Below are 21,022 nucleotides of genomic sequence, written 5' to 3'. Positions count from 1 at the left end.
GAGGTGAACGCTCTACCACTGAGCCACCGCGCCCCCCTTAAAATAAGTGAGGATGTGTCCCAACGTTCTTGAGAACTCCCATTTTAAGGGGAAAGGGGCATTTTCTACAATTTCTTTTTTCACATTGAAAACGATGTTACACGTTGTTTGTGATTGCATTATGGGGAGAGGTTAAACAGTTAAAAATGCATTTGGAAGATAGGTTGGTACCTACCTTGAGCGGAGTTTTATCATGATCCCATCAAGTTATAAATTGAAAAAAATGAAATGAAATCTTTGAGTTTTACGTCCCATGGTTATGCCGGTTAGGCTAAAGGAGACGGTGATGATGAGAGATGAGTGAAATGGTGGAATGAAGAAAGTGGGAGGAAACGGGAGAACCCCGAGAAAACTCACAAGCACGGTGTTTGTCCACCACAAAGTTCACTTGGCGGGGGCTGGGATCGAACCCGGGACCCCAAGCACCAGAGGTGAACGCTCTACCACTGAGCCACCGCGCCCCCCTAAAGTTCTAAATTGAAACTTTGTATAAAACCCCTCATTAAAAATAAAGAGAAATGTCTCTCCTTGTTTTTGAAAATTTCTGTTTTCAGGGGGAAGGAGGAAATTTTCTACAACTCTTTCTTCACACTGAACTCGATGTAGCCTGAGGTTTGAAACCACGGCTCACACTTTTCCAGAAGAGAAATCGCAAGGACGCTGCAAGACAAATGCTACATCGTTGTGAGGTAGATGAAGATGACTTTTTCGGCAGACTATTGACAACATATGGAAGTTAATGGCCCAGAAACAAAGGACAAGAGTAAACAATGGAAACACTCCTCCTTTCCCGATCGTAAACAGGGACGAGTGGAGAAGTCTGCCGTCAAGGTAATGCTTTCCGTTTTCTGGGACTGTGAGAGGGTCACCACAACAGATTACCTACCACAGAAGCAAACTATTACTAGTACCTATTATTCCCATCTCCTGGCTAACATGTAATACTTCCCAAGTGTAACACTCCGATTTTGACAAAATTTGGAAGGTAGATGATACACATGAAATAAACGAATATTTTTTTTTAATTTTCTACGGAAAAACGGTTTTAGGAGGTAAAAGCCCTCACCCCAAAATTTTGAAAGTTGACGCCCGAAGGCAAGAACAAACGGATCGAAGTGAATGAAATTGTACACAGATACTGTAGAAATAAAACAAGGGAATACATGTTTCGTATTTTCCTTTATATATATATATAAATATATAAAAACAAAAAAAAAAAAAAAAAAAAAAGTAGGAGCACAGACCCCTCCAAACCTTTGATTACGAAATATCAAAAATGCTAAAAGAACAGTATGTCAGAAGTGTCTAAAGGACATGAAGAACTGCAGCGAAACTTCGTGTAGAGACAATACGCAAAAAATAAACGAATAGGTGTTTTATATTTTCTGCACAAAACGGTTTTAGGGGGCAAAAGATCCCACCCAAAATTTTGAAAGTTGACACCCGAAGGGCAAGAAAAGTGGACCAAAGTGAATGAAATTGTACACAGATATTGCAAACATAAAATGAGGCCTCTTAACAGTATGTCAGAAGTGCCTAAGACATGAAGAAATGCAACGGAACTTTTGTAGGAACAATAAGCAAACGAATACTTTTTATTTTCTGCGGAAAAACAATGTTGGGGCGAAGGCTCCTTCCGAAAACAGTAAATGGTACCGTAAAAGATCAGAGAGGAGTGGACCGAAATAAATGAAATTGACTGTAGATACTGTATATGTAAAATAAGACAATTCGTGTTTCTAAGTGTCCCCCTCCAATTTGCTTCAAATTTAGCACATCAACAGTAAACAGAAAATAAATCGACAACACGTTTTTGCTTATGCGGAAAAACATTGTAAAGGAATAATCCTCACTTCCTTGAAATATTATGATAAAATATGCTATAGGTAGGAAACGGCTAAAGTTAAAATAGTTAAAATCTGCCAATGCATAGATGGTTGAAAGTAGGAAATACTTGTTAGTTTCTGTCCCCGTCTGTTTGGAGAGGCAAATAACTCTACATTTTATGTCTACAATATATGTGCAAAATTTCATTCAATTCAGTCCACTTTTTCTTGCCTTCAGCCTTTCTGGGCGTCAACATTCATTTTTTTTTTTGGGGGGGGGGGAAGCTTTTGGCTCCTAAAACAGTTTTCTGCAGAAAATTAAAAAAAAAAAAATGGATTTGTTTATTTTTTCTTATTGTCCCTACACAAAGTTTCGTTGCAATTCTTCATGTCCTTTAGGCACTTCTGATTTTTTTTTTTAAGGAAAATAAGAAACACGTATTCTCTTATTTTACGTCTAAAATATCTGTGCAGAATTTCATTCACTTCGGTCCACTTCTTCTTGCCTTTCGGGTGGCAACTTTCAAAATTTTGGATGGGAGCTTTTGCCTTCTAAAACCGTGAAAAACAAGTATTCGTTTAATTTTTGCGTATTGTCCCTACACAAAGTTTTGTTGCAATTCTTCATGTCTTTTAGGCACTTCTGACATTGCTATTAGCACTTTTCATATTTCGTGATCAAAGGTTTGGAGGGATCCATGCTTTACCTAACCGTTTAGTCCAGAAAAATACGAAACACGTATTCCCTCATCTTACGCCTACAATTTGCACAATTTCATTCACTTCGGTTTACTTATTCTTGCCTTTCGGGCGTCAACTTTCAAAATTTTGGGAGGGACTTTTGCCCCCCTAAAACCATTTTTCCACAGAAAATTAAAAAAAAAACTTATTTATTTCATGTGTATTATCTACCTGCCAAATTTTATCAAAAACGGAATGTTACACTTGAGAAGTCTTACACGTAAGTTACGAGAGGAACTGAAAGACAAGCGTCGTGGATTGGTCACAAAAGGAGTGCTGCCCAAGTCATTCCGCCCATGCATCCATGATGAAGGCAGTGGAATTAGGATATGAAATACGTATTGCTCACCCTAATACTCGCAGAACTAGCGACGAAGCGTCCATCAAAAGGACGCCATTTTGAAATAGGGATGACGTCATTTCTGAGGTTGGAACTATGGTTTCAAAGCCAAACTGGAGATTTTTACAAAACGGGCTTACGAAAAGTGAACTGTTGGCAAAAATGTGTCACTAGACACGGTGACTACGCAGAGAACTACTAATACCATCACGGTGTCAGAGTTCTCCAGAGTGGATTCCTTCTAGGTGATTGCACGAACTTTTTGATACTTTCTCGTACGTATTTACATTAATATAGAATGGTCGTTACAAGGTTCACGGACTAACTATAAGGTTCCACACGACTTCTAATACGTTAATCACAATCATGAAGAAGAAAAGAAAAGAAAGAAAAAAAACTAATTCTATTAAAGCACTCAGAAAAGCAGAATTCTGTGGTCCAAATTACAACGCATTGTAATACTTTATGTGAAAAACACTACAAAAAAAAAAAAAAAAAAAAAAAAAAAAAAAAAAAAAATCTAAAATTACCTTGGCAATCGTCCTCCACCAGGAACTCCTAGACCAGGCCCTATACCTGGTTGTCCTCCTCCACCGAATGGATTAAATAACATTCCACCTCCTTGCCTTCCCAAGGGGTCTAAATCACCTCGACCTACAGCTAAAGGATCTGTGTCAGGATTCCTAAGAGCAAATACAAATAAATTATTTAGCGCCATTTCAAAACATTGTATAATGTAAATTAAGCCGTACAGATATAACGAAATTTCACGTAATTCATATTGAAATCATTTTCTTTACTTAGTCTTTCTTACTTAATTATACAAAATATATGCACAATGCCACTCTCAAGACAACGAAACTGTAAAATGAAAGTGGCAATCCTAATAATAATAATAATAATAATAATAATAATAATAATAATAATAATAATAATAATAATAATAATAATCATTTCATCGGTATTGCTTATTGCTAAGATATTCTTCACTAATTGCACAGTTGCTAACTTAGAAAATACATAAATTCTGATTAAAAACTATTACAGAGATAATACACTCATATCTAACACAGTAAGTAAAGTATTATTTAACTGAAGTGTTATTTTGTTTTCAACATAATGTAGTTTTCAAACTCACAAATGCCTCTATTTAATTGCTATTACTATTCGTAGTACGAGGAAGAATCAATAAGTAATTCTCAACAATTTATGTGGAAGATAACACATCAAGAATTCATACAAAGTAAAGGATTATATTACAGTTATTTTTCGACGTAGCGGCTAAGTTTCTCAACACACTTCTGTCAACGTAGCGGAACTTTAGAAATGCCCTGTTCATGGAAGTCTGACCTTTGATAGTACAGCCATTCGCGCACAACTGATTTAACTTTGTCGTCAGATTTGAAACGTTGCCCGGACAAGAATTTCTTCAACGGGCCAGAGATGATAGTTTGAAGACGATAGATCAGCACTGTATGGCGCCTTCCATTCAATCTTCTCAAGTTTCTTACGAACAAAAACAGCAGCATGGGGCGAATTCACAAGCAGAACCTCCTGCATATCCCAGAATACAGTCACTGGCACTTTTCTCGCAGATTGAGCCATCTTGAATATCTTTGGTGAGGAATCGGTATGCTTTCATTCCATGAATGCCCGCTTTGTTTCAGGTGTGTAGTGGCACTACGCACAGTTGTAACGACAGCTTCCAGGAAAGCATGTCCCTCTACAGCATACCGTGCCAGATGGTCCGGACATGTTATCATTCATGATCTTATGGATGTCAGTGAGGTTCATTAAAAAATTACACATCTCTGCTTGCAGATGACTGTAACACATGCGTCATATTTGCTCAGTAGTTCACCCATCTGCCCCTTGAGGTACATCTGATCGAACAACTTCTGACTACAGTGCGAACTTCAAAGTACTTCCGTATCAAATTTCACGTTCCAGATCAGTATAATATCGCGTGAAAAAATTGCTGTCAATTACTTATTGATCCACCCTCGTGTTTTCCTTAAAACCATTTCCGTAACAAACAAACAAAAAAAAAAAAAAAAAAAAAATGCTGGTAAAGGATATCTATCTCCTAATTTGCCACTCATACTGTCAACCTTTATAAATTCAATATATTAATTAACTACCAAAATGATGCTGTACATTCTTGTCTTTTTTTCTCTTCTCTTAATCCCTTTCACTTAAGCTAACAGATGCAGGTATGCACCTTACTAAATAAACCCGTTAGTCAGGTAACCTATTATTTGTTAGTAATCTGTAACTACACTTTTCGGTGACTGCAACTTGGACCTAGAACGGATCGACAGCAGATGAAGCTTTACTTATGGTCCATTTTTATTCACGGACTCTATATGTACAGTATACTATGCATAATACACGTAAAAACAGCTTAAATTATGTCATCTCAACTTTTTCCCCAGAAAGTGTCATCCTACCTAAAATATTTGTTTATTTCAGACTGTGAGTCTTTAGAAGTGACCTTTCGCGTTCTCCGTCTCTCTCTCTTCCAAAAGTCAACGACCCAGCTCAAAAACTAAGTTTCTACCTGAATGGAGAAAGGCTCCCTTGGACGAAATTTGTAAAATACTATAGGTATTGCCGTAGACACTTGCACTAGAACGGACAATAGATGAGTCAATGGATTTATTAACCGATGTTTATTTATGCAAAAGTAAAAGACTTTGAACTCACAACAAAAATAAAAACAACGAAATTTTCACCACGGAACGACGAAGGGACTCGCTACACATTGCGGAATAAAAAAAGAACTTGAAAACTGTAGCATACATGACCAAATGAATATATTTATAAAAAAAATTCTGATATAAGACGTCACGCAAATAATAATAATAATAAAACTGAGGTTCAAATATTTAGAGTATATTTAAAAATTTTCAGACACCATCATCAACAACTCTATACACTTCGATCAGGTCTAATATCTGTGCACACATCAGTTCCAACTTCCAATTCTGGAATAGACTTTGGGAGCGCATTTCTTGAATCTCTAAGGAAAGAAAGAATCATATACAAACAGACTGCCTGAATTAGGTGGCAACGTACGGAGATAAATTTAACTCAGCAGCTCAAGAATAAAATTGTTGTAATGTGGCCAATTTTCAAAATAACGGCCAAATTTATAAAGAAATTAGCAGTCAGCTAGCTGAGAACTTCGTCCCCCAGACCTCCGCATTTGCTCGGCCTCGCACTTTTCACATCCCTAACATGTCTCTAATCATAAGGGATTTCGAGATATGGCCATTTTATTATAACAACTGCAACCGCACTCCTATTTTATTTCCTTCTAAGGGAAACATCAAAAAACGATGAAACACGTCTTTAATTAACACGTCTCTACTTTTATCGGATTTCGAGCTATGACCATTTTATTGTAACAATTGCAACTCACACCCTTTTTATATCTTTTGTAGGAGAAATAACCAAAAACGCTGAAACACGTCTTTAATTATTTTAACTGAAAAGCTACATTCCAAATTTCATGTCTCTAATCTTAAGGAATTTCGAAATACGGGCAGCCTGTTATAATAATTGTAACCTCACCCTTTTTAGAGAAAATAATTGAAAAACGGTGAGACATATGTCTAATTACTTTAAATGGGAAATCCATATAGCAAATTTCATATCTCCACCCTTCAGAGATTCGGAGATATGGATATATTACTATAATAATTGCCACTCCTATTCCTGTCCCCCTTCCCTGTTGAATTTCCAAAAAATTTTTCTTAGTGATACCTTCCTATGCATTATGCACTGTCAAAAATTCAAGTTTCTAGCTTAAGTGCTTTGGCCTGAATGTTGATCAGAACTTCTATTTTTACATATAAAAATACACCTTTTAAAAAAACAGCAAGATTCACAGAAACGAAGTGGAGTTAACCGGTTTTATTGTATTGTATATACATTGTGAATATGTTCACAAATTCGGTATGGGCCAATATAACTTATATTACATAACGACTAGAAATCGTCCAGTTCTTTGAACCCTGAGGGCTGTATATCGCTGCACAATGACAGAACATACGCGGAGCATGCGGAAAGCTAGGCTTTGATTCCCCCTGCCAGTTCAAGTATCTGAACTTTTGTGTATGTTTCAACACTGGTGTGTAAAAACAAAGTTGATTAAAATATGAATGAAATGGATATTCAAATTTGCTGGCTATAGTAGAGACAGGAATCTATGTTATAAAACCAAGCACACGAAACCTATTCATTTAACCAGACAACAAAAGTTCCTCCAAAATGGCGCATTAAAGCCACCGCTGAATACTACAAGATTCGGCAACTTAAGAAGATGACGGAACAGTGGTGGTATCTGGCATGACTGTAATCTTCTTCAGTGCGACGTTAGAAGCGAGTGTGAGATAGAGTACGTTGTTTCGTCGAGGATTTAGATCGAGACAGTAAAGGAAAAGCAAATACATGTATTTTAATGTGTGAGTCTTCGCAGTCGACATCAGAAGTTCACGATATGCTGCAACGAACAATTTTCTTCACCGAAATTTTCCAGAATTCATATTCTTCATAACTTGCGGACGTTCTAGTAATTAGTATTATTCTATTTTTAAAAAACTCTTAAATTTTCATATATTTAATTCTAATTCTCACAATTATTATTATTTTAATCAATAGACATTTCAGTTCATAGGCGCAAAATATCTGTAGTCGTTACTGTACTGTTATTTTACACCACTGTAACCTGAGCGGCAATTGTATACAGCACTTGAAACCTGTATATCATGGTCCGAAAGGCTGTTGTTTATCTGTGGTGCAACTTTATATATATTCAATGAAGACCATGGCGCTTATTAATGGTCTTAAATTAAGTACTGTCGAAGAAGCTCATTTAAAAGTTTTACAAAAGCTGACTGGAATAAGTTACATACAGCAACACTTGTCAAATCGGGTTCTAAAGAGCAACAAAACTGTACGCAGAAATATATCAGTGACTCAGCTGTTGTATAGCAGAGTGAGGCTTCTGGAAAGGGTACGCCATGGCTCTTTCTTATGCAAATTAAGCATTTCCTGCAAAGTACAACAGTGTCGGAACAATGTCTTTAAGGTAAGACGAGTCACAGAAAAATTCACAAGACATGTGATAAAGAATATCCAGTTTATGGCGGTCTATAAAAATCCATTGTGACACAATAGTGAACTGTGCAACCATCACAAATTGAGGCTGCAAGCTACCACAAGGACACAGCAGAGTCCATGCATTGACACATGGCATATCGAGGAACAAACGAGAAAGAACAAAGGTTGTACGAGTGTTATGTAGCTAGTGATCACTGGAAATTTGTTGTGACAATGGACAAATCATTGATCTACTGAAACGACGGTAAAAAAGTTCAGACATGTTCATGTCCTACAGTGATGTTCATGAAAATGACAGATGTAACTTTGTGTGACAATGGCTAAACCACCACTCAGCTTCTACCTACACATACCAGCTGCAACTGGCATCCATGCTGCTACGTTAAGATTCCAGTCCTATGGATTACTGTGCTTTCGAACTTCTTAAACAGTCCCTTTCAAAACGGGGAGATTCGCATGGTAAATGCCCAATGGAAAGATGCAAGCAGGAGTAGGACAATATACATCTGGTGTAGCTATAATGAAGTCTGCTGCAATGGCAGGGTGTCTACTAAAATTTTAAAATGAAATTTCGTGACTTTTTCGTGACCTTTTCTTTACCAAATCATAAAATTTCGTAACATTCTCAAGAGCGATTTTGGATGCGAATTGGGCCGAATTTTCATGAATACGATAGAAGCGCGCTTTGTTTGCAATTTGGTAGCTTCTAAAGTCGACCATAGATATTTTTGGTGGCGAATTTTGACGTTTTATGGAGCAAAATTTTCCAGTCTACTTTTGTAGATTTAAAAAAAAAAAAAAAAAAAAATCGTGAGATGAAAGCTAAATTTCTTGACTTTCATGACCGTTTTCTGATTTCGTGACCGATAGACACCCTGAGTGGGAACTGTGACGTCATGCAATTGTCCATACTATTGGACATCACTAAAGCCCGGAATTAATGGCAAAATGCCCTAAGTGAAATTATTGCAATTTTCATGATATTTTCAGGAAAAGTGCAATTTCACAATTTAGAAACAATTTGTTGCCATTGTTACAGGTTTTCTCTTCCACTTATCTTTATTTAGTCATGAATGACAGCATACAACAGATCTGAGTCGCTCTTATCTGGCCAAGCGATCTTGGTGTCTGATAATAACTGGTCTATTCTCGTTGGAATGTAACAAGTGGAGGGGCGGGGATGCTAGTGCGTATTCAGTTCTTGGAATTTTGAAGCAGTGTTCGGTTTTTGGAATGACAAACGAAGATGCTTACTTTCAAGAAGTAGCCAGGTGGGCAGTTATTGTGAGTCTTAGAAGTGCGTGATACAGAACTGGTATTTATGTGCGTTTCAATATTTCAAGATGCTGAAAGTTAGTCTTTCTAGGCAACAGAAGTTGGAAAAATTTGTGAGCAAGTTCGGGCGTACTATGTTTTCAACAGAGGGTCCTGTACTGTTTTGTAAGTTATGTGAAACTGTGGTTTCCGCTGAAAAGCGTTATTTTGTAACACATTATATAAGCACTGCAAAACACAATTCTGCAAGGACACGTAAATCAGTTGGTGAAACGGTTCAAAATCTTCTTGGAACAGTCACGAATCCCGCTTCGCGTACTAACAGTTTAGCGAATGATCTGTGTGAAGCTCTAATTAACGCGGATTGCTTTATGGAAGTTAGAAAATGTTTCCTTTAGAAACTTTCTCGAGAAATACACGAAACAAAAAGTTCCAAGTGAATCATCTTTGAGAAAGACCTACGTTGATAGCGCGTACAGCAGAACTATTGACGATATCCGCAAAAGTGTTGCTGACAAAAATATATGGATTTCAATTGATGAAACTTGCAATATTCTAAGACGTTCCATTGCCAATGTTGTAATTGGAACTCTGGGAGGGGAAGAAGGCACACAAACATTTTTGATTGCATCAGAAGTTCTGGAAAAAGTAAATGGCACGGCAATCGCACAGTTTTTTTTTTTTTTTTTTTTTTTTATTATTACAAAATCGCTGAGTATTCTGTGGCCAGAACGTGTAAAATACGATAAGGTCCTTCTTTTTGTCTCAGACGGAGCTGCATACATGAAAAATGCCGCAAAAGCCCTTAAGGTTCTATTTCCACGTATGCTGCATGTCACCTGTCTGGCACACCCGCTACATAGAATTGCAGAAGTAGTTCATTCTCATTTTCCTGACGTTGACTTTCTTGTGTCAAATGTGAAAAAGGTATTTCTGAAAGCTCCCTCGCGAACAAGTGCGTTTCGCGAATTGGCCCCTGAACTTACGCTTCCACCATATCCTGTCTTAACGAGATGGGGTACATGGATTACAGCTGTTCTCTATTATGCTAACAACTTTGCACCCATCAAAAGATAATCATTGATACTTTTGATGAGGATGATGCGTCTTCAATTAAGGTTGCTCAAAGTTTGCTTAAGAAGAATTCCTTGAGAAAAGACTTAGTCTTCCTTGCAACACATTTTGCAAAGTTACCAGATGCTATTGCCAAATAAAATAAATAAAATAAAATAAAATTAAATTAAAAAAAAAAAAAAAAAGAGAGAGAGAGAGAGACTCTTGCCAGTTCTCTGAAAATCTTCAATGATACTCTCAACGATCTGAGTGTTGTACCTGGTGACAAGGGCGAGTACATTCGGCGTAAGTCTGATCGTGTTGTAAGTGTTAATCCAGATTTGGGAAAATTGAAGGACATCGCTAGTGTTATGGAAGGTGATGCTGATACAACTGTTGACAGTGACATGGATCCTTCCCAAATTACATGTTTCAAGTATGGTCCAGTAACATCTGTAGATGTGGAAAGATCATTTTCACATCTAAAGAGAATTCTTTCTGACAGGAGACAAAGTCTTTCCTTTGAAAATCTTAAAAAGATGTTAATAATTTCAGAGAACAAAAATACGAAAAGCCTTTCGTAAGTGAAAATAAACTGCTAGTGTAGTGTAAAATGACTTCACTTTAGTATTTCTTGTGCTTTGAATGTTTGTGCCAATGTAACTGCGTGTGAATAAAATGTGATTATGTTTTTAAGTTATTGTTTCAATGTTACTACTGAAGAATGGCGAATGAATTGTTAGATGTCGTCCCTTCACGGGTTGCGCAAGTTTCTAGAATTTTAAGTGGTAAGTACAAAGTGCAAAATGAAATATTTTATTCGATTAGTAAACGAATTATAGCCTATTATAGCTTTTACATATTTTAGTATCTATTTTTTCCCCCAAAGTTCGTGACTGCTTTTATTTTGCCATTTTACCTGCCATTTTTGGGTGTTTATTTTGCAATTTTCCCAACCATTTTCGGACTTTTATTTCGCCATTAATTCCGGGCTTTAGACATCACATCGAACATGATCGATTGTGGCAGGGTATCTTAGACAAGTAACAACTTCAATTTATTCCAATGCAAACGACTCAGCCTCTGTAAAGATCTACAAGAATGAGTCGAAGTCTTGCAATATTCTGGTACACAACAAACCTGTATTTATTACCGTAGAATGAAAGCAGGTTAACACTCAAATTACAGCCCCTAGTATTGGTCTGTCTGAGCTACCCTCCTCCCATTTCCTCGATTCCACGTGCATACCACGTCTTGCCCATAGAGTCAAAGGTCAGTCACTGTGTATCCACCTCCTGATGGTTGGTGAAGTATCATGATTTCAGAAAGTGCGCCATGGACCGAAATAGGTAGTAATTCGAAGGCCCAAGGTCAGGACTATATGCTGGGCGTGGTATCAGCTCGATGCCACAAAATTCGTAAATTTTTTGTTGTCTTTTTAGAATTGAGTATGGTTTTGCGTTCTTACTGCAGCAGAGCGCGCTTTCAGTTCACCAGCACACGATATTTTTGGCGTAGTGCAGCATACATCTGTTCCAACTGTTTGGAATAAAAGCCAGAATTGATGATACAAACGTTACGAATGAAGCTGAAGTGAATCACACCCTCATAACCATACACAGGCTCGAAACGGCCCTGTTTGACGACCGCTTCTAAAGAAGGCCATTGCTCAATCATTGTTTTTGCACGCTCGAATTTCGGGGGAAAAAAATCCACTTTTCGTCGTACGTGACATCCATTTGACGCGTGAGCAAACGCACATCACGCGATTTTGCAGCAGTTGTCGGCACACATTCACTCTCCTCTGGGCTCAGCTCATTTGGTACAATGTGATAGCGCCTCATGATTTTTCCGAGTTCGTGAAGGTCGCACTATAGTGGCCTCGGACATGCCGAGTTGTTTGATAACACAGTGCAACAGTGAAAAAACCTTTTTTTTTTTACGCAAAAGTAGTGTTCTTTATGTATTTCGACCTCTTGAATTCGACAATGACACTCAAAACACCCTATCACCCACTGTTTTGGCACAAATCGTATACGTTACCAATATTGATTACACATATTGAAGTATTACATATACATATGGAACACGAATCACGCTGAAGTAGAATATAAGTTTAAAACAACAAAATATTGAAATACGCACACAGTGAACAGATGTATACAGAGAATGTGGTTCAAAACATGCATTAAGCTCATTTATTCCGTGCTTTCTTAGTGATTATGGCGTGGCCCCTGCTTTTCCTCTTATGCGGCATTTCCGGGTACCCACGGTGAAGCATCCAGACGTAGTCACCCATCATCCGAACATTCCAAGTGCCCTGGTATCGTCGTTCCATGTCCCTGATATCCTGATGGAATCTTTCACCCTGTTTCACACTTACAGCACCCAGATTTGGAAGGAAAAAGTCAAGATGCAAATGTAAAAAATCTAAGTTTATTTCATTGAGCATCCCAGCATTTTGAATTTCGTCAGCATGTTCTCAACTACGTCGATATATTCTGGGCTACGATTGTTTCCCAGGATGTTTTGAACCATACACTTAAAGGCAGTCCAGGCTTCTCGCCCCACGGCTTCATTGAATGAAAGAAACTTTCATCAAACTTTCATCCAGTATTAGCTTGTGAATATCGGGACCAGTAAACACACCTTCTTTCTACTTGGCATCTGCTGACAGATTGGGGAACTTGTTATTCAGATATTTGAAACAATTGCCACACCTAGGTAATGCCTTGACAAACTGCTTCACTATGCCTAATTTCATGTGCAGAGCTGGTAAGAGTATTCTGTCTCTTTCCACTACAGGGTCACACTTGATATTTTTGTTCCCTGGAACCAATTCCAACCTTCGGGGCCACTGTTTTTGCTCCCAATGCTTGTCACAAGCCCGACTGCCCCATTCACAGATGAAACAAGGGAACTTGGTATATCCTGATTGTTGTCCTAGAAGCACACCCTACACTTTCAAATCACCACACACCATCCAATTGTGATCTTCATAATGTGTGGTAGTAAGAAGCACCTTCATGTTGTCATGTTTCCTTCAGGTGCACAGAATGGCCGACAAGTATTGAGGCATACATATTACCATTGTGCAGCAGAACTGCCTTCAGGCTTCTTTTAGATGAGTCAATAAAGTCTCCAGTCACCTGGCGCGTACGGAATGTTCAACTGACCCACCAAACCTTGTACATCACTGTAGTACACTAACAAGTCCTTTTGAGCAAAATATTGTGTAAAAATATCAAGTCCATTTGTCTGTAAAATGTAACGGACGTACCGGGTGCTAACAAATCTCTTTCACACAGTCTTGAGCCTAGGAGCTCTCTTTGTCCTTTGTTAGTCCCAGATCAGGACTAAATCATTTTGATTTGAGAGAGTAAATAAAATAGAGCCCTCATCTATGCCTACTTCAAACTCAATATCATCCGTCTCCTGCACGGTATCTATGTCATCACTGTCGTCCGTATCTAATGTCTGCGGAGGCTGTGGTATAGGTATATCCGGGCCATGTGGAACAGGATGAAATGCCGAGCGAATATTGTAAAGTAGTAAAACAGTAACCTTACAAGAGCAGAAGTAGCAGTCGTCGGTATAATTCTGTTGCTCCCGCCAGACCATAGGGATGCCAAATCGTAATGACTCTTCTTTCCTGACGCCCACCGTCGTAAATCTTCTACATACACAGCACATACGACCTGTGAAGCCCATGGTTTGTTAATGTCACATAGTTTCACTCCGAAATAGGCATGGTAGACCTTTTTGACGAAATCAGTAGTTTCTTCGGTCTTTCTTTCACAAGTTCAGCACAAATATAACAAAAACTGTTAGGAAAGTTTACACAGCGTCGGGTAGACATTGTACACTAACACTAACTTCCTTCCTCAAACAACACAGTGACGAACAGGAAGCGCCATTTCCAATGTGACAGTTCGCTGTGTGCTGCTAGGGGCGCAACTGTTGAACAATTGAAAGCTATGCGCCGCTTCTGAGCTTTATATGGTGTTTTCGTATATAGATTATAATATAATTACATTGCATTGTCATCAATTGCAAATGTAAGCGATTTGTACCAAAACTGTAGGTGATACGACATTTTGAGTATCATTTTCGAATTCAGGAGGTCGAAATACATACAGAGCGCCCACATTTTCGAAAAAAGTTTTTGTGACCTTGCAATTTGTTGCATTGTGCAATCGTTCTGTGCTGGTGGAAGGATTTTCCTCAGTAGGGTGTCGTACGGCCTCAGGATCTGTTATTCTGGGGCGACCGGACCTTGATGATCTTCCGATATTTTTACAACCTGTACGAAATTTCTGGAACTAACGAGTTGCTTTGCTGTGGTTCACTGTGCATTCTTTTTTCGCATGACAAATATTTTGGGTTCCTGCTGCGGCGTTAACACCCGTATTTGAACTAATAATAACAGTTCACGTATCAGACATTATTATGCACTCATCGTCACTGCCACTAAAAAGTGACTGGAGATACTGACAGCAATGACAGTAAGAATAGAGACGTAGAGACGAGGATATGACAGGGTGATACTACTTCCACCAAGTTTTTCATAATTTATTTGAATATGTTTCCATCTCTAAACTTGTATCACAAAGGGATATATAAACGGAAGCATTTGACCCGTCTTTGTTTCGCTGATGACATTGTCCTCTTTGCTACAGAAAAGTTTAATACAAAGAGCAAAAAAATTGGTCTGATACTGAATATATATATATATATATATATATATATATATATATATATATATATATATATATATATATATATATATATATATATATATATATATATATATATATGTATGTATGTATGTATAAAAGCGTGTCACAATGCTGGCACGAAAATCAAGGATTTAAGTTGAAAACGAAAATGTCGAATTAGAAGTGAATATCCACGTATATCTTGAGACAGAATTTATCTATGGATGGGAACATTAACATTTTCGCTTCTGGGTTTACGAACTACTGTATATAAATTTCAGTCTCCAGCATATATATATATATATAGTTTGTTTCTTGGTAATACAACAATGCATTCAGAAATAATATTCCAGTTCACAAGACAGTCACAAATTCACCGTTAAAATATAAGAAAAAAGGCCCCCCTTCCCTAGGTACTAGTCCAACTAAGTTTTCCACACAACCGACCACCACTCGCAGAAAGTAACTGGGAGATTCATATATAAGACCCGACCTAAACTAGCGCTTCGTCTTGTTGTAGTAAAAAAGTACAACGAATCTTAAGTGTTAAAGAAGAAATGACTAGGCATATTAAGCTAGGCTCGAGAGCAGGAACAATTTCACATTAGGAAAAGTAACATGCGAATGTGCCTAGAGCACAAATTTTCAATGATCATTCTGCCTCTTTTAACATATGGATGGGGGCATTTACTAATATCAGACATTTATCGTTTTCAGATTACACAATGGAACAATGAGAGATGTACGCTATGAATCACATAAAGAGATAAGTAAAGAATTTTAAAATGAACTAGAAAGATGATGGAAGTGATTCACTTAACCGTGAATGGGCCGGCTCCAGGTGATATATATAAAAGGACCTAACAGGATATCTCAAGTAACTACAATATACTTACCAGTGGTCATCGAAACCAGCAGTAGGGGCTCGAGGATTTCGTGGATTTGGTATAAATCCCGACGATAGGGGATCAACTTCTGGAGAAAACGGATCATTTCTTTGTTCATTGGACACTACAACTCGTCCCTCAGTCTGCGTCATTGTTTCCTGTTTGTTACGAGGTATCACCGGGTCTAACAACTGCAGCTGCACTGTATTGAATACTTGTCTGCTATTTGGTACTATTTCATTCATCTGTCCATGCAGAGTTTTCACAAGCGCATCAGCATCAAACATTGTTTGAGACACCATTAAGTCGGACACACGCTGAAAATAAAAAGTATAAATATACTGTATATCTAGAGTCATAACAATGTCAGGGATTCAAGCGACTTTTAGTGATAAAGAGAAGAAATTTTTCGTCAAAAAGTAGGAGTAAAAAAGATAACTAGTATACATCCTTCCTACATACACTTACAACCTGAATTCTTTTTTAATAAATGGAAGATCGTTCCGTAATTTGCATAATGTTTATTGATGATTATATTTTCCATAATGTTCAATGATTATTATATTATTGTGCATTACAACATATTTCTTCTTCTAGAGATTTTTTCAAATCCAAAATGTTTGTCCAAAGATTGTCAATTTAGAAGAAGGAAAATAAAATCTTGGATTTGCACTACGTACTATTCTTTGCTCATCAGAACCCAAAACTTAATTCAAAGGTGGAAGTAAGGAAACAGATTATGCAAGTGAAGTAATGGCTGTAGAAGACAATGTTTCACTCAAGTTACGATAGCATAAACAGCTTTTTAGAACAAGATTGGTCAATGGTAAAACCTTATCCCATGCAAAGAAACACAACGAGTTTGTTTTAATTTTTTTCTAAGCTTTCCTTGTTCCTGACCTTCCTTCAATTCAGTAACATTTAACACTTTATAGGAACTTAGAAATTCTGTTTCGATAAGTATTCAACATACTTTGAACAAGCCCAATGACGTTTATGAAACAACCTAAGAAATCCTTAATAAGGGTACGAGATTCTTCATGAAACACATACACTAGTGGCTTCTCTTTCTGAAACAGCTTTAAAACTTTCTCAAACGGAAATGCATGTACCAGAAAATGCAACTGGCTACAAACTGTCAAAGGAAAATATTTTACATACTGCACTATCAATTTAAACCAATTGCATTATCCTAACTTTTGGTATTGTTTGGGAAACTTTGGGACAAAATGTCTTTTATTGCTGGCCACTGAATTATAACACTTTCAGCAGCTGGGATCAAGTTCATCCATGTGTTTCCACAAGAATGAAGCGTAAACTCAATGTAAATATTATTTGGGTATATTTATTTCTGATTGAAAAGTAGAAGTTGTTTTTGAAAGTAGGACCATTCCTCTCTTCCTACTAAAAAGTAGGATAACTTGAATCTCTGTACTGTATAAAATGACATAATTTTCGCAAACTGCCATTAGCTCCCTATGAAAGTGAGACTCTAGCTCGCGATATATAACAAATCTCAAACAATGAAATCCTTTTGAATGACTACCCTTCATATCGATCGAGTTTTACTAGAACCGAATTACATTTCCGTGAAAGCAATGTATTAGAAACACTTTTATGCTGACCATCGAGTCTCCTGATTGTCGATATCTGGTTTTCAAAAACAGCATTATTTTAGTCTTTATTACGACCAATTTACCACAAGCAGTAGCCAAATAATGTTAATGGTACATTGAATAACTCATCTGCTAATGTTCCTCAGTGAACTTTTCTTCCAATATTTCGACTGCTACAATCGGACAATCCTCCTTAAGGACAAACACATGCTTAACTCTTTTTTCACAATATGAGCTTTTTTTCCCTCTCAAACTTTATGTAAATTTCCACTGTTATCAGTACTGGTGCTCACTTGCCGTTCCCAGCAAACTGTTGGCTACTCCTACTAGCATACAACAATTTTTGAATAGATATCCCAAGATTAGTGTACTATCCAACCTATTAATAAACCCTTCTTTGTGTATGCTTATATACATTCCAGATTTATCAATAAATGGATTGTTCTATCTTCGAATTGTAGTCCTAATCACTCGTCAAGAAATTTATTTGAAAACTGAAATGAAATCTTTGATTTTTACGAACCACGATTATGCCGGTTAGGCTAAAGGAGACGGTGATTATGAAAAATGAATAAACTGGTGGAATGAAGAAAGTAGGAGGAAACGGGAGAACCCCAAGAAAACCCACGAGCACGGTGTTCGTCCACCACAGTCCACACGGCGCGAGCTGGGATCGAACCAGGAACCCCAAGCACCGAAGGTGAACGCTCTACCAATGAGCCACCGCGCAGAAATTTATTTGAATTGTAGTGTACTCAATGTAGACACGTGATACTACTATTCTATTTTTTATATGTATATTCATTGTATAAATTTTTACGTTAAAAACATAATATTTTTTAACCTAATGTTTGTATTTTTTGCTTCTACTGATGTAAACAGTAATCAAGCTATCCCAATCTCTATTCAGATTTATTTTGCCGGTATTTAGTTTTCGATTATTTATACTATGATGATAAATCTGGAACACTATATACCACGGTTGGCTGGTTTAAACCAGCTGGTATTTTCAAACAAACAAAAATTTAACCCAAAAAAAAAGAAAAATGTTCCTAAAAGTGTAAGTGTTCGTAAAATCTTGATGAACACAGATTTGTAGGTTATCACGTTTCACTCCCGTATATTATTCGTATGATATCCAGACCTAAAATCCCAATTTACTACTCAAAGAGGTTATACTACAAAACCAACTTTTGTTTCTTATATAAGTTTATGAATGTTTCTTTTGTGATTTTTTTATAGTTTGTTATTACTGTAATGCAATTGTAATCAAGAAAAATTCTAACTATTATTTCGTTTCAATAATGTTTACTATTGAAGAAATACATCGAAATGCCGTACTTTGGGAGGGGGGTCATTTAGACCCCACGAGTGGCATTTATTAAAATCAGAAGTATCTTTGGTATCTATTTACGTATAAATAGGTCAGAGCCAAAGTGGACTCAAACAATTCGTATCTTTATTCACTTCTCTTCCTGATATGCACATTAAGGTGTTGTAGTTCTTTAACTTGGACTAATAAAAGTCGTATGAACTAACTTGGATCAAATTAGTTCTTCTGTACTCTGTAGTATTTTGAAATTGTCCATACATAATTCTGTATAATGGTTTCACTTGTGTAACTGTTTATCTTTTTTGCCCTTTTGAAATGACTCTTGACAATTATATTAACAAGTAGATCAATACAACGTATTTTTATCAGGAATCCTTCGTGAGTGAGTCAGTAGACGTATCGCACTTGTGGCCCATTAGTCCCGGTTTCGAGTTTAAATGAAAGACAATTTCTCTCGGATGTAAGCCGAGAAGAGGTTTGGATTTCGTTTTAAGCTTATGTCACCCCTTCCAGCATAACCCGGTTGTTGCATAATAACAGCAAGGCAAAACAGACTTATTTCGGTCCATATGTGATATAAATACGCAGAGCAAATGATTTAAACCAAAAAAAAAGTTGTTTTTTTTTTTTTTTTCAATAAAAACCATGGTTTTTGCCAACCCTACTATATACAAAAACCACATAAAAAGAGTACTAGTATGTTGATTAATGTAATTAATCTTTGTACAGATATTTAAAAATTATTGTATGTAGTAATATGTATAACAGGAAATGCTAACAGTATACAGGGAATGGCAAGTGACCACCAATACTGATAAAATTTTTGTAATTATTCTTCAATTTCCGTTACTGATACAATAAAATGTGAAGATCTTATTGTAAAGAAGGACTTCTGTGTTTGTTCCTGAGGAGTGCCTGCAAGTAGCACTCAAAATATTGGAAGAAAAATTAAATGATGAACATTAGTAGATGAGTAATTCATTATAATATAATCTATTCCCACGCTCGCCCTCGACAAGTAATCATAATGTTAATGGCCTGAGCTGATGAAGCAAATGAGTGAAACCCAGTAAGTCATAAATATTTGGTGTCTGTCGGGTTTAGGAAAAGGCAGTTGATGTAAGCATAACGGTTCCAATGCGATGCTTCTAAGCGATATCTTAACGTGCAGAAGACAATATTATCTAGCAGAAAGCAAGGCAGGTGCAAGATGTTACGAAAGATTCACGAATACTGAAAGTGTATGGTTAGAAAGAAAAGACAGAAATAAAGGCCAGTGGCAACGGAATTCATAGTTCACAAAGGCCTGTAAAGCTGCATGGTAAATATCTTAATTAAATGTAGTAAAAATCACAGTAGATCAAAATACACAACAAGCCTTACACAATAACGTTCCTGCTTTGTTAAAGAAACTAACAGACAAGACATAGATACATATGAGCAAACTTGAAAGCTGGTTTTAATATATTAGAGTTGTTTCTATTAAGTCATTTAGATTAAGTCAGTTTATATAAGGAAAATGGCATTGCATATAGAGTTAACAGGTACCAACTTAACCTTAGTTTTATCACCCACGGAATACGATAGCACGTATCTTCTCGAGTATGGAATCGCGCAGAATTATAGTCAGTGTCATAAATTTACGAGACAATTCCTTATATCGAATGAACAAAGAAAGTCCTAATAAACATGAACCTGGAAACGCCTACTTTCAGAGTTTTAAACTACCGAGAATGCAAAACATGACGCTCTATCTTGAAAATTACAGGACCTCTTGAAAGCAGCCAAGGAATTACACAGGAACTAGTATGTGCAATATCTAAATATTGATGTCTCAAAATTCCCCAGTAGCGGTGTAACGAATTGTATAAAGTAATCTGGCGTAAGAGGATTTAAGTACTAATTAAATATTCATTGCATGGTTACCAGAGGATTGTGAAACATGCATAGAATGCATACTAATTCCTGTGTAATTCTTGAACCGTATACGAGAAATTCCATTATTTTCAAGTCAAGATGTTCTGAAACCTTGATGTTTCACATTTTCGGACCCATGTTTATTAGAAT

The 21,022-nt window shown here is 36.9% G+C and overlaps 1 protein-coding gene across 2 annotated transcripts in view; it reads right to left on the bottom strand.

Moving 5' to 3' along the window:
• The window catches only part of LOC145683988 (proteasome inhibitor PI31 subunit-like), a 46,514-nt gene that overhangs the window by 11,886 nt on the left and 13,606 nt on the right, over positions 1 to 21,022 (bottom strand). For both annotated transcript variants that reach the window (XM_081755749.1, XM_081755748.1), the window contains exons 3-4: positions 16,016 to 16,323; positions 3,477 to 3,629 (exon numbers count right to left, since the gene is read on the bottom strand). In XM_081755749.1, the coding sequence (XP_081611875.1) occupies positions 3,477 to 3,629; positions 16,016 to 16,323 (461 nt within the window). The remainder of the gene's footprint in view (positions 1 to 3,476; positions 3,630 to 16,015; positions 16,324 to 21,022) is intronic.

The sequence above is a fragment of the Thermobia domestica genome, chromosome 4 (genome assembly GCF_964235325.1).
Source record: "Thermobia domestica chromosome 4, izTheDome1.hap1.1, whole genome shotgun sequence".
Classification (NCBI taxonomy): Eukaryota; Metazoa; Arthropoda; class Insecta; order Zygentoma; family Lepismatidae; genus Thermobia; species Thermobia domestica.
The sequence above is the reverse complement of the archived record's forward strand: the minus strand, read 5'-3'. Positions and strand labels throughout refer to the sequence as shown.